At 37.9% G+C, this 15,537-nt stretch overlaps 1 protein-coding gene across 3 annotated transcripts in view; it reads left to right on the forward strand.

Moving 5' to 3' along the window:
- LOC148368133 (hexokinase-1-like) overlaps nt 1-15,537 on the forward strand; it is a 141,066-nt gene that overhangs the window by 73,553 nt on the left and 51,976 nt on the right. For all 3 annotated transcript variants that reach the window (XR_015850371.1, XM_088334848.1, XM_088334849.1), the window contains one exon: nt 5,401-5,549. Coding sequence is in view for 2 of the 3 variants with exons in the window: in XM_088334848.1 (XP_088190974.1) it covers nt 5,401-5,549 (149 nt within the window). In the remaining variant the exon portion in view is untranslated. The remainder of the gene's footprint in view (nt 1-5,400; nt 5,550-15,537) is intronic.

Consider the following 15,537-nt stretch of genomic DNA (forward strand, 5'->3'; position numbering starts at 1 on the left):
TACTGACGGCAAATACATTAAAGGTGTGTGTGTTTCAAGTTTTGATTTAAGATTTTATCGATGAATGGTATGGTAGCTGTCCATATCCAGTGTTTGAAATAATGTCTGCCCGGGGAGTGCATCTTTTACGTCGGGCGTCCAACTTTTCACAACGGAAAGTATTCACAGCGCTTCACTTTTTCCACATTTTGTTATATTACAGCCTCATTCCAAATTGTATTAATTTAATCTCTTATTTCAAAATTCTACACAAAATACTCCATTATGACAATGTGAAAAAGTTTGTTTTTTTACTTTTTTTGAATTCATTAAAAATAGAAAACTAAGAAATCACATTTACATAAGTATTCACAGCCTTTGCTTAATACTTTGTTGATCCACCTTTGGCAGTAAATACAGCCTCAAGTCTTTTTGAATATGATCCCACAAGTTTAGCACACCTATCTTTAGGCAGTTTTGCCCATTCTTCTTTGCAATAAGTCTCAAGCTCAATCAGGTTGGATGGGTTTGTGCACAGCCATTTTCAGATCTCTCCAGAGATGTTCGATCTGATTCAAGTTTGGACTCTGGCTGGGCCACTCCAGGACATTCACAGAGTGGTTCTGAAGCCAATCTTTTGAGATCTTGGCTGTGTGCTTTGCGTCGTTGTCCTGCTGAAAAATTAACCTTCGCCCCAGCCTGAGGTCAAGAGCGCTCTGGAGCAGGTTTTCATCCAGGATATCTCTATATATTGCTGCATTCATTTTTCCTTCTATCCTGACTATTCTGCCAGTTCCTGCTGCTGAAAAACATCCCCACAGCATGATGCGGCGACCACCATGCTTCACTGTAGGGATGGTACTGGCCTGGTGATGAGCGGTGCCTGGTTTCCTCCAAACATGGCGCCTGGCATTCACACCCAAGACTTCAATCTTTGTCTCATCAGACCAGAGAATTTTGTTTCTCATGGTCTGAGAGTCATTCAGGTGCTTTTTGGCAAATTCCAGACGGGCTTCCAGGTTCCTTTTACTAAGGAGTGGCTTTCGTCTGGCCACTCTACCATGCAGGCCTGATTGGTGGATTGCTGCAGAGATGGTTGTCCTTCTGGAAGGCTCTCCTCTCTCCACAGAGGAACGCTGGAGCTCTGACAGAGTGACCATCGGGTTCTTGGTCACCTCCCTGACTAAGGCCCTTCTTCCCCGATCGCTCAGTTTAGAAGGCCGGCCAGCTCTAGGAAGAGTCCTGGTGGTTCCAAATGTCTTCCATTTACAAATAATGGAGGCCACTGTGCTCATTGGGACCTTCAAAGCAGCAGAAATTTTTCTGTATCCTTCCCCAGATTTGTGCCTCAAGACAATCCTGTCTCGCAGGTCTACAGACAGTTCTTTTGACTTCATGCTTGGTGTTTGTGCTCTGACATGCAGGTGCCCTGCTCATCCCTTAGAACGCGTCCACACGTCCAACTATCCTTTCACAACACCTCTCCACTCTAGCTTCCACCACATTTAGACCCCTTTCCTCCAGTGCACTCACAACATCCATGCACATCAATCGCGTCCTTCCTCATGGTCTCCTTCCATTCACCCCTGCTCTGTAGATCCTCAACATTTGCTCCTCATCCATCCTCTCCATGTGTTCAAACCAACCTCTACTCTCATATCCACACGCTTGCTCATTTCGACTACTACTCCAGTTTTGTCTCTCACAATTTCATTTCTCAATCTATCCAATCTCGTCACTTCTAACATACTAATCAAACGCTTCAAAAACATTTAATTTTCTTCTCAAATCTGCGTTCAAGCTCCAAGTCTCTGCACCCTACAACACAGTTGTCAAACTCACACTCTTATAGAGTCCTGTCTTAACATCCATACTCATACTCTTATTACTCATCACTCTCCTCAGAGCACCCAAAACCTTGCTTCCTTGATTCACTCTGTGCAATACCTCGCACTCCATTCCACCAACTGCAGCCACATCACAATCCAAGTAGCTAAAGCTTTCAACTTCTTCCAGCACATGTCCATTTAACCTTATTTCCAACACCATGTCCACTCATCACATGAACACTCCATCACCTTACTCTTCCCAACATTCACACATAACTTACGCCTATCACATACTCTTCCAAACTCCATTACCAACATTCTCAATTTTTCCTCAGAATCAGCCACAAGCGCTGTGTCATCTGCAAACAACAACTGACTTACCTGCCACACCATTGCACTGTTATCCATCATCTCTACACCTCTGCCAAATACTCTTGCATTTACCTCTCTCACCACACCATCCATGTACACATTAAACAGCCATGGTGACATCACACACCCCTCACTCACACCAGTCAACACAGGGAACCACTCACTTATCTTACATGCTCTGCTATTCACATAAAAACTCTTCAATGCTTTCCACCCACTACATACATTACCATCACTTGCTACAACACCTCTCTATCAACTCTGTCATATGCCTTTTCCAAGTCCATGAAAGCCAAATAAACATCCTTACCTTTTGTTAAATATTTCTCACACACCTGTCGTACTGCAAACACCTGATCCACACATCCTCTTCCTTTCCTGAACCACTCTGCTCCTCCATCACCACCTCATACAGCTTACATACAACAAACTGATACCTGTCGAATTGCTACATTCATACTTATCGGGGACTTTTCGGGGATGGGGTTATTCGTAGTTTGATATCCCCCCTGACACCCATGTCTGGTACGGCCCTATTAGTCATGATAAAATCTTAGCCTAGGTACACTAACTTCCCCATTCGCTAATATGTGAGTAACACTATAAAATTTGAATTCCTGTTTCAAAAACTTGGTTGTTACCATTATTAAAACATTAATTTAAACTACCGTAAATTCCGGACTATAAGCCGCTACTTTTTTCCCAAATGTTCAGCCCTTCGGCTTATTCAGTGAAGCGGCTAATTTATGGAATTTTTCTAACAGCCACCAGTGGCGCAAGAATTTAAAAGGTAAGATTAAGACCAGTGGATCATGTGCGCCAAGAAAGACTGCAAATGTTTTAGCACATATTTTACGTAAAGTCAAGGTACATTGCGATACTGAGGAAGATGCCCATGATGACAATACTTGTGAGAAGGAAATTCAAGGCGATTCACTCTGAATTTCACATTTGCGGGGTGCCTCTTATTCACAGATATGTTCGATACATTGCGAGCGTGATCCTATTAGCGTGTTGGTAGCTTTCAAAGGCACGGTTTGGGATGAAAGTTATATTATTATTATTAAAGCTTTGAAAACTCTCTCGGTGTACCGTCTTTCTTCGTAAATATATGTAACCATGTATAATATGTATTTGCAACTGTATATTTTTGTAATGTATTTATTTTAGAGATTTATTCTGTTATGTGTTCTACGGACGAATCAAAAATAAGGGGCGGAGAAAACGCGGCCTGATGGGAAATGTGGTAAAGCTGAGTTACCGGTAGATCTGTCTGTTGTCGCAGCGGACAATAGTGGATACCGTATTTTCCGCACTATAGGGCGCACCGGGTTATAGGGCGCACCCCCAAAAAATAGTTTTTGGTCCTATATCTTCCATAGATAAGGCGCACCGGATTATAAGGCGCTACAATGGGAACGTCGACAAAACAGTCAGATGATTCAGTCCAACTGATTACCCCCTTAACATTCCCAAAGCTTGCAAAGAAGCAAATACGTGTCGTAGACACGTCCAGATGCGGTGTCCGTACGATGTCACTTAAATGCGTCATTTCAAATATCATTCGGAAGGTTGAAGTCTTGGGATTCAAGAAATGCCAAACATTTCTATGTTTCTATTTTCTTTTTCACTCGCAACTTTACTGTGCATATGACAATAAACACTTGGAATTGAGTTTAATTCACTCAACTCATCACAGCAACATCAAGATCGTTCTAAAACAAGATACCGGGAAAACATAAAGCCGCATAACTCACCTAAGTTCTCACGTTCAATAATGATACGCAATCATGGTCTTCTTACAACCGTGAGTGAAGTAAATCCAGGAGAGTAAATTATTTGCAAATACAGACTGATAAAACATGTTTCTCTATGGTGTACTTTAGCAAGCTTGCTAACCTTGCTACGCCATTGCTAAACTCGGCCAATTGCAAGATTTGTTTTGGTCATCTAGCCTATTGGAGGCTCTGAATAATTTCAGCCAATAGCGATCGATTTAACTGATGATTGACACATCTTTTTCGGCCAATTGCAGGGTTTGGTTTGGCCATCTATCCAATCCAAGGCTCCGAATAACTTCAGCCAATAGTGATCGATTCAAATGATGATTGACACATTGGTTAGCCAATGAAACGCCGGTATATAAATCCCAGCATACACCGCGGACTTGCTATGCCATTGTTAAACTCGGCCGATTGGAGGGTTTGTTTTGGCTCCGAATAACTTAAGCCAATAGTGATCGATTCAAATGATGATTGACACATTGGTTAGCCAATGAAACGCCGGTATATAAATCCCAGCATACACCGCGGACTTGCTACGCCATTGTTAAACTCGGCCGATTGGAGGGTTTGTTTTGGCTCCGAATAACTTCAGCCAATAGTGATCGATTCAAATGATGATTGACACATTGGTTAGCCAATGAAACGCCGGTATATAAATCCCAGCATACACCGCGGACTTGCTACGCCATTGTTAAACTCGGCCGATTGGAGAGTTTGTTTTGGGCATCTAGCCAATCCGAGGCTCCGAATAACTTCAGCCAATAGTGATCGATTCAAATGATAATTGACACATTGGTTAGCCAATGAAACGCCGGTATATAAATCCCAGCATACACCGCAGACGACTTCGCGCTCGGGGGAGAATCTAGTCGGCGGCTGTTGAGTAAGTTGCGAGACCTTGCGAATTTAATATTGAGCCATATATAAGGCGCACTGTGTTATAAGGCGCATGGTCAGCTTTTGAAAAAAATTAAGACTTTTAGGTGCGCCTTATAGTGCGGAAAATACGGTATATATTTTTCCCACCCTTAACTTTGGAATTATACATTTTGTTTCCTTGGATTACTTTCAACGGGACCTCGACTTTAGAAGTCTGCATCATACATTAATAACGGGTATCATTTCCAATTTGAGATATAAACTGTGGTTCTGAAATTGTATAGTATCTATGAAGTTACAGTTGTGGAACTTTTGTCATGGTTCAGGTCAAACTTATGACTGTGTTGCAAGTTTTACTGCGGGTGCCCGCGGCTTATACATGGGTGCGGCTTGTACAAGCACAAAAGTGCTAAATTGATCAAAACGTGGTGGGTGCAGTTTACAGTCAGGTGCGCTCTATTGTCCGGAATTTACGGTAATTGTTCAAAACCATAAACATAGAAGTATTTTTCAAGTTCTAATTATGCTGAATATTTTTTGTTATTGTCTGTCTGCAGAAAATGGTGATTTCCTGGCTTTGGATTTAGGAGGAACCAACTTCAGAGTTCTGATGGTTAAAATCCGTTCTGGGAAAAAGAGAACTGTGGAGATGCACAACAAAATTTACGCCATTCCCCTCGAAGTGATGCAGGGAACAGGAGAGGAGGTGATTTAATTATGTTTGAAAGATGGATGCAATGCATGTCTGACAAATAGTGGGCAGTATATACACAGTAACCGTCAAAAAGTCGATCTAAAAGTCTTCTGGAGCTGCCAGGTCAGTGTTAAGTCCATAAGTAACATTGTTTTAATGTTCAGTTTCAGGGGCCTTACCAGTGTGGGAGGTTAAGAATGAGGGGGGTATAGTGTCAACCATGGACCTGCTCTGCCCACCCAAAGAAAAATTAAAAAAAGAAACAAACAAAAGAAGAAAAACAAAAGAAAAGAAATAAAAAGGAAACAAAGAAATGGAGAAACAATATCAAAGAAAAAATAATCTTTAAAAAAATAAACAAAAAGATCATAGGAAAAAGGGAGAAAGAAGAAGAAAAAAACGGGAAAAAAATGAGGAAAAGGGAAAAAGCATGAAATAAAAGAAAACTAAGGGTGGAAAACCAAGTAAAAAAGAAAACATAGAAAGGAAAAATTACAGAAAAAAGAAGAACACATAATAAAGCAGGAAAAAAGAAGCAAAAAAACTAGGAAAAAGGAAAACAATAATAAAAGAAAAGAAACGATGTAGAAAGCTGCAGGAAAAAATAGTCCACAGAGGTAAAATAATTGAAGTGCTAAGAAAAAAGTGTTGCCAAGTTCTCTATTTAACGAAAAGCAACGATGCTAGCGGAGGCGATGAAGATTTTCAAAGTGAACCGTCTTCGTGCTTTCCCTTCATGAAACGTTGCCGTTTTTCCATTCGGGCCAGGACTACGGTTGCGCAGCAACTCCCGGTGGATTTTAAAGAAAAGCTGGCAATCTTTTGGTCCTTCTGCAGCAAAGCCATTGCCAAAAACAGATTTTATTGTATTCTTGTGTAGATGGTAGTGTGCCCGCTTTGAGACTGGGAGGTCGCTGGTTCGCGCCTCGGCCGAGACATACCTAATTGGTTTAATGGCGGCGCCCTCTGTTGGCTGCGGCTGCATCGACTCGCTACAACGGGTCAGGTGTATCGACATTTCGTTCTGTGTACATTGTTACAAAGAATGACAATACAAAGGAAATTATTATTATTATTATTATTATATACTGGTATAAATACCTAAAAAACAGCAATCAAACTCCCGGTGCTTTATTTTTTTGATATGCACACCTGTTGTGGTATTTAAGATGGTCGCGTGAGACTAGTGTATAATAGCCCAGAGCGTCAAAAAATAATTCCAACCAAGAAGAGTGTGCCATTTAAAACAGTGCGCCAAATGGGTGTGAAAATACGGTATGTTTTCACTTTTTTCGTAAACTTTCAACTCTTTAATCCTTTTTATACTGTGCAACTTTGAACTGGAGTCCGTGCGAACGCTCCAAAATGTCTGTTAAAAAGTGACTTTTCAGTGCAACAGAAAAGGAACTGCAAAAATACAAGAATAAACTGTACATCTTTAACAACACTTATCTTGAAACACATCACTGAAAAACACTGGAAACAGTGCTGTGCAAAAATGTTGGGAGGTAATAATAGGATTTGATATGCCAACCAATGTTCCCTGTAATTTTCCACGGGTCTGAGTGTTCACACAAAGTCGGTGAGCAACGCTTGAGACAACAGTGAGCAACAGCAACCCCAAGTGTGGCAACTAAATCATTATCAAACATGTCCAAAACTTCACGTCACATTTTGCTGAATTTCCGGCAATGCAAAATTATTCTTCACTTTTCAATGAATTGACTAAGGTACAATTACAAAGGTTGCAGGGCCTACAAACGTCATTTGTTTTTACAATTCTTTCTCAAGATTTCCATTTCTTTTATTCCTGGTATCTTTTGTCGCATAATACTAACATTTTGGGGGGCTTATTTAGTCGGTTGCACGATACAGAACTGTATTTGATTACATTTTTTAGTGGAAATACAATGTTGGCAACAAGATTGACTTGGTATAATTGGAAATTATTTGAATGCAACAGATGAGATGAGGTGAGACAAACTTTTTCTTCTTTTTCCCTGATTTTTCTACTTTTTTTTAAATTCCTTTAAAAAAAAATCTTATTGTGTTTATTTTTTCCCAGCTGTTTTTTTCTTGCTTTTTTGTTCTCTATTTCCTTTTTCCTGTTTTTGTTTCTTTTTCTTTTTTTCTGTTTTTTTTTTCTAAATTTTTCCTGCTCTTTTTTTTTCTTTTTCTCTCCTTTTGTTTTGTTTTTTCCTCAGCTTTTCACTACTTTTCATTTTGGTATTTTTTTCTTTTTGTTCTATTCCCCCTCCCATTCCTTGAAGTCATTTTGTGCACAATTTTACATAATATTTGGTCGTGTAGGGATGAAAGGAGCAAAAACAACCTGAAGAGCCGTTTGGGAACCGAGCCGAAGAAGCCGGTTCTCGAAAATTTCTACTGACTTTACTCAACTTCGTTCTACTTCGACATTATCTTCAAAATACCGCATTTAGAACACAACTTCAGGGGAACCCTTGTATTTTTACCTTCATGCACTGTAACTTTGACTTAATCCGCTTCTTGATTAGCAATTTCAAGCCCTTATTTTTGTGAGCTGGCTAGATTTTCTTGTGCGCGGAAAAGCTCTGGGTAGTGCGCAATTGCACACACACGCAGCTTAGAGGGAACATTGCATGCAAAAAAGTAACGGCCCTGTTCACGATCATTATTATTGGTGACTTTAGTCTATTGGTCAAGGTAAACCTGTCTGTTACCTTTTTGGCTTATATCTCACTTAGTTTGCATAGGCATGTTAGGTTCATGTCCCCAACATTTTTAATAAAACGCTCTGTAATAAAAGAAGACATAGAGAATCGGTTATTTAGAATTAGTTACTTTATTAATCATCATATTGAGAGCCCCGGAGATCGAGCTGTTACGAATCTCTTCGCTTGCTCGCTAGCTGGGCTCTGAAGAAATCTCCGAATCTCCTTCTTTTTATTATGTTTTTTGCCCTGTAATACATGAGTCTCTTTACTGAGGGGCGGGGATTCTATCTAACAAAGGAGACTGTATTCTAACTTTTGCTACGTAGAGTTAATCAGTCTTCTTTGGAAAGCCTGGTTTCCGGGATGATGGAAGGTTTCCTTTTGTTTTGGGAGAGACTTCATTTCCTTCTTCTCACGGCTCTTTGGTGAAAAACAATCTTGAGTTATGGCATGAAGAGGTCATTCCAGGTCAGGCTACATCCGTTGGTATGTGAGAACAAAACACAGTCTGTATATCAAAACACAACTCATGGCCTTGAGCGTAGTTTACAGGCTGAGAACTCTTCAAAATGGCTGAGAACACATATAACATTTTAAATATCAACTGTAGGATAAATATAATTATACAATCCTAACATTTCCCTCCTGTTTATCCAACTGGTGATATTAATACTTCATTCAACTGTCACTTTGCATTACGATTTTCAACAGAGAAATCATGAATAAAACAACAGAGGTTGTCGTCATAATGACCAGGATCTGAGTAAATATAAGGAAAATGCAGAGACAGGAAATCATCATCAACATTTGTGTCATTACAATTTTCACCATGTCATTTTTATGGTTAAGACAGCTGTATATGCGTTAAAATGAGCATTCTACCTGTAGATCTGCAATTCCTCCTAATACTTCCAGAGTTGTGGACAATCTTCACTGGTTTGAGATGACTGCAAACTATAATTACAGCCCCCTTTGTAGCCAGACTTCCTCTGAAAGTTTGTTGAGGAACTACAGCTCTACAGCAAGTACCACAATGCTATTACAATGACGCAAATGAGAACGGTTACGGCGTATGCTAAGATAGAAATAGTTATTTTAGTCGTATTTAATTACTTTCTTACAATGTGTCAAATGAACCCATATGTTTCGTTCTGCAATCTTTACTGCTGTGCCTGTGGTTAACAACACCTGGTAGGGCTCTTCCCACTTAGGTGAATGCCAGTTTTTCTTCTTTCTGCTTTTTATCAAGACCCAATCTCCTGGTTCAACTAACTGGCTTTCCTATTTTTTCGGGAGAATAGATTAGGACATCATTGGCGGCTTTGATGCCGTTTTTCATGAGCATGGCCACCGTTAGGCACCCCGACGCCTCCTGGCGTGATGATGTGTTGCTTGTAGATGAGGTGACACCATCCAGTTGTCCACATTGGACTGCACCTCTTTTCGGATGTGGCAAGCTAACTTCTTCCATGAGATAGCAGCCTCCCCAGAGTCCTGACCGCTGCCCTTGCAAAGAAAAGTTAAGTTTGAAGCTCCCTGGGCTGACAGAAGTCCGTCATCTGTTCAGCAGGGGTCACCATCTCCTGTATGGATGAGAAAAGCTAAAGAAAAGTTAAGTTTGACGCTCCCTGGGCTGACAGAACTCCGTCATCTGATCAGCAGGGAAAGCTATAGAGGGAAAAAAGAACAGACTTTAAAAATATATATATTTTTTTTAATAGTTTATTCTATGCCTTCTTTCCCCCCTGTTGAGACTTCCATGGCTCAAAACAAATTAAAAAAAACAAAACAATAAATTCATTTATAGATTTGTATATTTTCTTAAGTTGTCTTTATATTTATTATACGTGAAAATCAAAATCCCCACTATAAGTTGCCCTATCAATTTTGAGCATTCTATCCCAAAACTCCAACTCGAAGATAAACAATTTATTTTTTAAATTGTTAGTTCTAAATCTCAAAATTTGCTTTTTCACTAAATTCAGTCACTGAATCAGTTTAACCATTATCCTTGTCAGAATCGTTTACCCTGATTTGAGTGATTGAGTGTTTTCTCTTTTGCAGATTGATCATATTTGAAAAAAAAAAATTGTATGCACTTTTTATTTGCATTTTCTTTTGATTTTCAATGTGCTATTTTGCTGCTGGTCATTCCCCTCGAGGCAGATGACCAGGATAGATTGTTAAATTAACAATTTAGCAAAAAATCGTTTTTATTGTTATGATTCACTCTTTGTTTTACCTTTTGTAAAAATCATAACTTATATATTATCTTTTCAGTAAGTAAATTTGTTCAAAATAACAGCATTTTGCAAAGAAAGCAGGTAATTCACGCTCAAAGTGAATGATTTTGCCAAAAATGAAAAATACTATTCAAAAATGTTCTCAATGTGGGCGATTTTCTAATGGTGAATGGTTATTTTAATTGATTTTTCTAAATCAATTTGACAAACATTATAATTTTGTTATATTACAACATTTCTTTTGTGTAATATTTTTTCTATCCGTCCAAATTTCGTAATTTGAATCTCAAAAAAGTTATATGGAGAGCTTATTCAGAAGACAATTTTTCATCAATTGCGGACAAAACTAGGTTTTAACTTATATTTTACTGAATGTCTCAAAACTTCCCCCCTGAGTTAAAACCTAAGTTCACTATCTATGAATACGAGTGAAATAAGACAGCATTTATAAATTTGCAAGATTAATTAAACAATCCTCCTCAGTACATTTACACTTTGTATTAACAAGACTCTATATAACTTCAAGCAGACGTATTCTTGAATGTTGTTGTCTTTCAGTCTTTTGATTTGCTTATTCCACATTACATTCACCATTTGAATGTTGCTTTTGGCCCATCAAAAATACTTTTTCAAAAATGTGTCCATGTCAAACACAAAATGACTTTATTGACTTTTCTGTCAATTCCACTGGCAACGACTGCAGGAATCTCCTGTTAGCTGTCTGAAAAGCAGCTGGGATGTGCCCCATCACCCCCTTGATTTCGTTGTTGATGAGCGCAGCTGGGATGTGCTCCAACACTCCCTTGGCCTCGCTGTTGATAAGCGGCGCAGATAATGGATGACTGATGTCTTTGTCTCTTTCAGCAAATCTCTGTCCATGACTTCTTTTTTACATGTCCTTTGGAGAGTGCACCGACTTTCAAAAAGAAAGGAAAGAGTCTTTTTGTGGAATTCACTGGCACTTAAGAGTCCCGTTAATTTATGTGCTTTTCGTACTGGGATTTTTAGTAAATTAACCGGATTATTCAAATTTTTCTCAATTTAAGTACTAGTAGACATTATCTTAGTTTAATTAATTTCTATCCATTTATTTCCCATGCAATTATTTTTAAATTAGCATGATATGTCTCGAAATCAACTAATCCGTTATTTTCATTTCTTATGAACCTCTTCAAGATTGTTCAATCTATTTCTCATTGTCTTCTAAAAATTCTCTTCCATAGAAACCGTTCCCTTTTTAACTTAACCAAACCATAAGTCAGTATTTGTTACACATTTGTTTATCACTTGTCAATCGTAACACTCATTCTAAAAAAATTCAGTGTGTAATCAATTGTCCTCCCAATTGTCCTTTGGGCTAAACTTGTCAAAATTCCAAACCCACACACTATCTAAACATCAAAAATCTCAAAAGATCTAAAAAATCTCTAAAAATGCCAAATCTAACTTAATGTCATAACTTTTCTAATTGTATTTTCTTTTCTCTGTAATCATAATCAATCTTTTGTTATTGATTCAATATAGAACAATACATACTTGTCACTTATGAATTATCTTGTTGAGTGTATCTATTTTGTTTATTCATTATCTTTTATTCTGCGCAACAATCTTTGCTTCTACGCACCAGTCTTTGTTCTATGCAGCCCTTCGAGATCCCTTGTGATCAAGGCTATACAAATCTGGTCTGACTATTAATACTAGTTTCTTTCCTGTTTAAAAGGAAAAAATTCATTCAGTGACTGAAATAGCTTCATCTACGTTATTAATGATTTCTAATCTCGAATTTTCTTTTCTGTGTTAGTTTGTCGTCATTTTCAAACTTCTTTCAAAATTTTGATTATTTTATTGAGAGTAATGTATTATTGAATACGAGAACAACTAAGGAAATAATCTTTTTGCGTATTACGCCTCTTTTGAATTTGTCCATTTACGAACGAGAAGATTGACACTAAAATTATGGACCGTTTTTAGTCATCTTCATTGCTTCAATCGTCCTTGCTTTATTAGGAGCAAAACTACACGTCTTAAAGTTATTACCCTTTGCTATTCGCATTTTCAACGAAAAATGATTAGTTGTTTACTCAAATATTCTTTCTTTTTATACTATTCTGTATAATTATCTTGTATTATACTCTCAGTGTTTTCATTTTTTTTTTTATTTACCTGTCTTAAACGCATCATTTATGCTGGGTACGCAACCTTTTTTTTTTTTTCCTTTAAATTTTCATTATCATTTAGTTTACTCTTTAACAAAGATTTAACGCATTTTTGAATTTGCTGTACGAGTTTTTATTTTCCTGCATGCCGATCTTAGCTAATGAGATCTCGTCGCTTCGAGATTACGTCATTGTTGTTGGTAATTCTTGTCGAGCGAAGGTCAGTCTTTTTATTAGACAAACGGCTTTTTCCTTGTTCAATTCATCAAAGAGAGCTTACTTTTACGGCTCATTTGCTTTGATGATTGACATCACGAATTATGTTGTACTAAGATGTTAAAGAAAGAAGTACAGAAAGTAGAAAAGTGGAAAAAGACAAGCCTGTTATTCGCAATTACCGTCAACAAATGCAGAAAATAAATTAATAATTCGATGATCAAAACTGAATGAATACGCAGATATCTACTATATTTGTTTGTTTGTTTGTACATGATTCAAATTGAATCTTTTCTTCCGGCGCCGTCACGAATGGCAGCCACTCCAGCAGCTCCCGTGTTATTTTCGATTGTTCTCGATTGTTCTCAGCTCAGGGATGCTGCTGGAAATGTGAATTTCCCTTCGGGGATGAACAAAGTATCTATCTATCTATCTATCTATCTATCTATCTATATTTGTCACCGATTTATAAGTTCGATCTTTGTATCACTAAATTTCAGGGGTTCTGCCAAGATCTATAAATCTTTTAGCAAGCTAGTACACGGAATTCAAAATTCCTATCATATTATCATTATTGATAGTTCAGTTTAAAAAAATCATATATATCAGGGTGTCTCTTGCCCACTGCCTGATGATTGCTGGGATGGGCTCCAGCACCCCCGCGACCCTACTGAGGATAAGCGGTGCAGCTGCTGAGATGAGATGAGATATATATTATATATGTGTGTGCAGCACGGTGGCGCAGTGGCCAGCACGTGTGCGGCATTACTAAGGACCTGGGAACAGGTGTGTGTGTTCACAACCAGCCTGCATGCTCTCATTGTTACGGTTTACTTACCTCTTTCAAAAAACATGCATTTCAAGTGGACTGACTGGTCCAAATTGTCCCTATGTGTGAATGAGCTAGTGAATTGTCTATCTTTGTGTGCCCTGCAATTGGCTTGCAACCAGTTCAGGGTGTCCTCCAATCGCTGCTCGATGATCGCTGTGATGGATTCCAACAAGATGAGATCTACTTATCATAGTTATGGTTCATACCGGCCGAATATGAACACAAAACTTTTCTGGTTCTCACCTGTAACGCCTTTATTGTTAACATATTCCTTTAATATCATAAAAATTGGTTTTTCACTTACCATCGTTCATCCCATTCAAATATCTTCATCATCGTTAGTAATGCTACTTTTTTTTTTTTTTACTACTACGGTGGCTGTTTCTCACCAAATGCATATTTACACAAATCTCAACTGTATGTAACATCTTACATGCAAATATTTTTGTGTAAATATTGTATCAATTATAAAAGAGGCAGCAGCCATTAATCGACGCGGTTCACTATATGGCCCTGTATATTCGTTATCCTCCTTTTTAGGATACATTACGGTATTTCCACAAAGGTAATGCCATAAATCGCAAATAGTTTCCATCTAAACAACGCATTTCAAGTCAATGAAGATCTTCAAAAGCACTCTATAATGTGCTCCACTCTACCCATTTACTTACTCTAGATTTAAAACAGTTCAATGTTGAAAAAGTAAGGGTTTTTTTTTTTTTTTTTTTTCCAATCTATTGTATTAAGGTTAGTCTCACTTAATTTTCACCAAATTATCTCTCTTAATATTTAATTAACTTTCCCCTTTATGTTTCTCTCTCTTTTTTTTTTCTTTTTTCCTTTAAACCAATTAAATCTACTATTTTAGCTTCACCTATTTAATGTGAAAATGGCATCTATTTATTTATGAGTTATCTTCCTCATTTGAATTTCACTCAATCCATTTTTTCCATTTTAATTGAAAGAGAAAAAAAGTATTTATAAACAATTTTTTCAATATTTTTTGGTATAAAAATGCCCTTATCTCAAATTAGTGTATTTCAATTCACTCAATTAGATTTTTCCTATTCTTCCCAGTCCTTTTTTACCAATTTTTTGAACTGAAAACAGGAATATTTTATCTTTTTCGGTATTATTCTGGCATTATTTTGATTTAACGCATCTAAATAGCTCATTTATATTTTTCCCAAATTTCTCACTTTTATCCAGTAACACAGAGGCTCGATTGCGGTCGGGTCTTCCCTATAAATGACTCTTCACCTATGGGTTCATCGAGTATTTATTATTATTATTATTTTTTTTATTTATTTTTTTATAAAATACAATTGCCCAGGGGCAACTTTATATTTCATTCGCTCTTTCTCAATCACACAGACGTCTTGTTTTTTATCGTGATCACGCTCTTACATCGCTTGTTCTTATTTTTTTTTCTTTCCACTTATTTTCAGTTGACAGAGGACTCCGCACATCCTTGTGAAATTTAACTAACTTTAAAGCGCTGGGTTAGGGGAGTCCACGCCTCCCGCGGAATTTTAACTGTCTGAAAACTATTTACCTGATAGAGTCTAGAATTGTCAGGGTTTTTCTGTTAAGAATCTGCCCACCGTAATTTCCTTTTCAACGGAGGATTCTTTGATCTTTGTCTCTGTTAAGATTTTCCTTTTCTACAGAGGATTCTTAAACCTTAAGAATCTAACCCCCGCGCTCGCGAGTCAATTTACTTTTACCGGTATGCACACAATGTTATGAATAAATTTTACTCACGATTCTCTAAGTCCTTGGCTTTCCGTCAACCGTCAGATCCCAGCCCGCGAGGGAAGGTCCAGTCCCGGAAAAAGGGTCTTTATGCTGTGGCCA

This window comes from Urocampus carinirostris, chromosome 4 (genome assembly GCF_059441175.1).
Source record: "Urocampus carinirostris isolate Australia breed hairy pipefish chromosome 4, RoL_Ucar_1.0, whole genome shotgun sequence".
Taxonomy (NCBI): Eukaryota; Metazoa; Chordata; class Actinopteri; order Syngnathiformes; family Syngnathidae; genus Urocampus; species Urocampus carinirostris.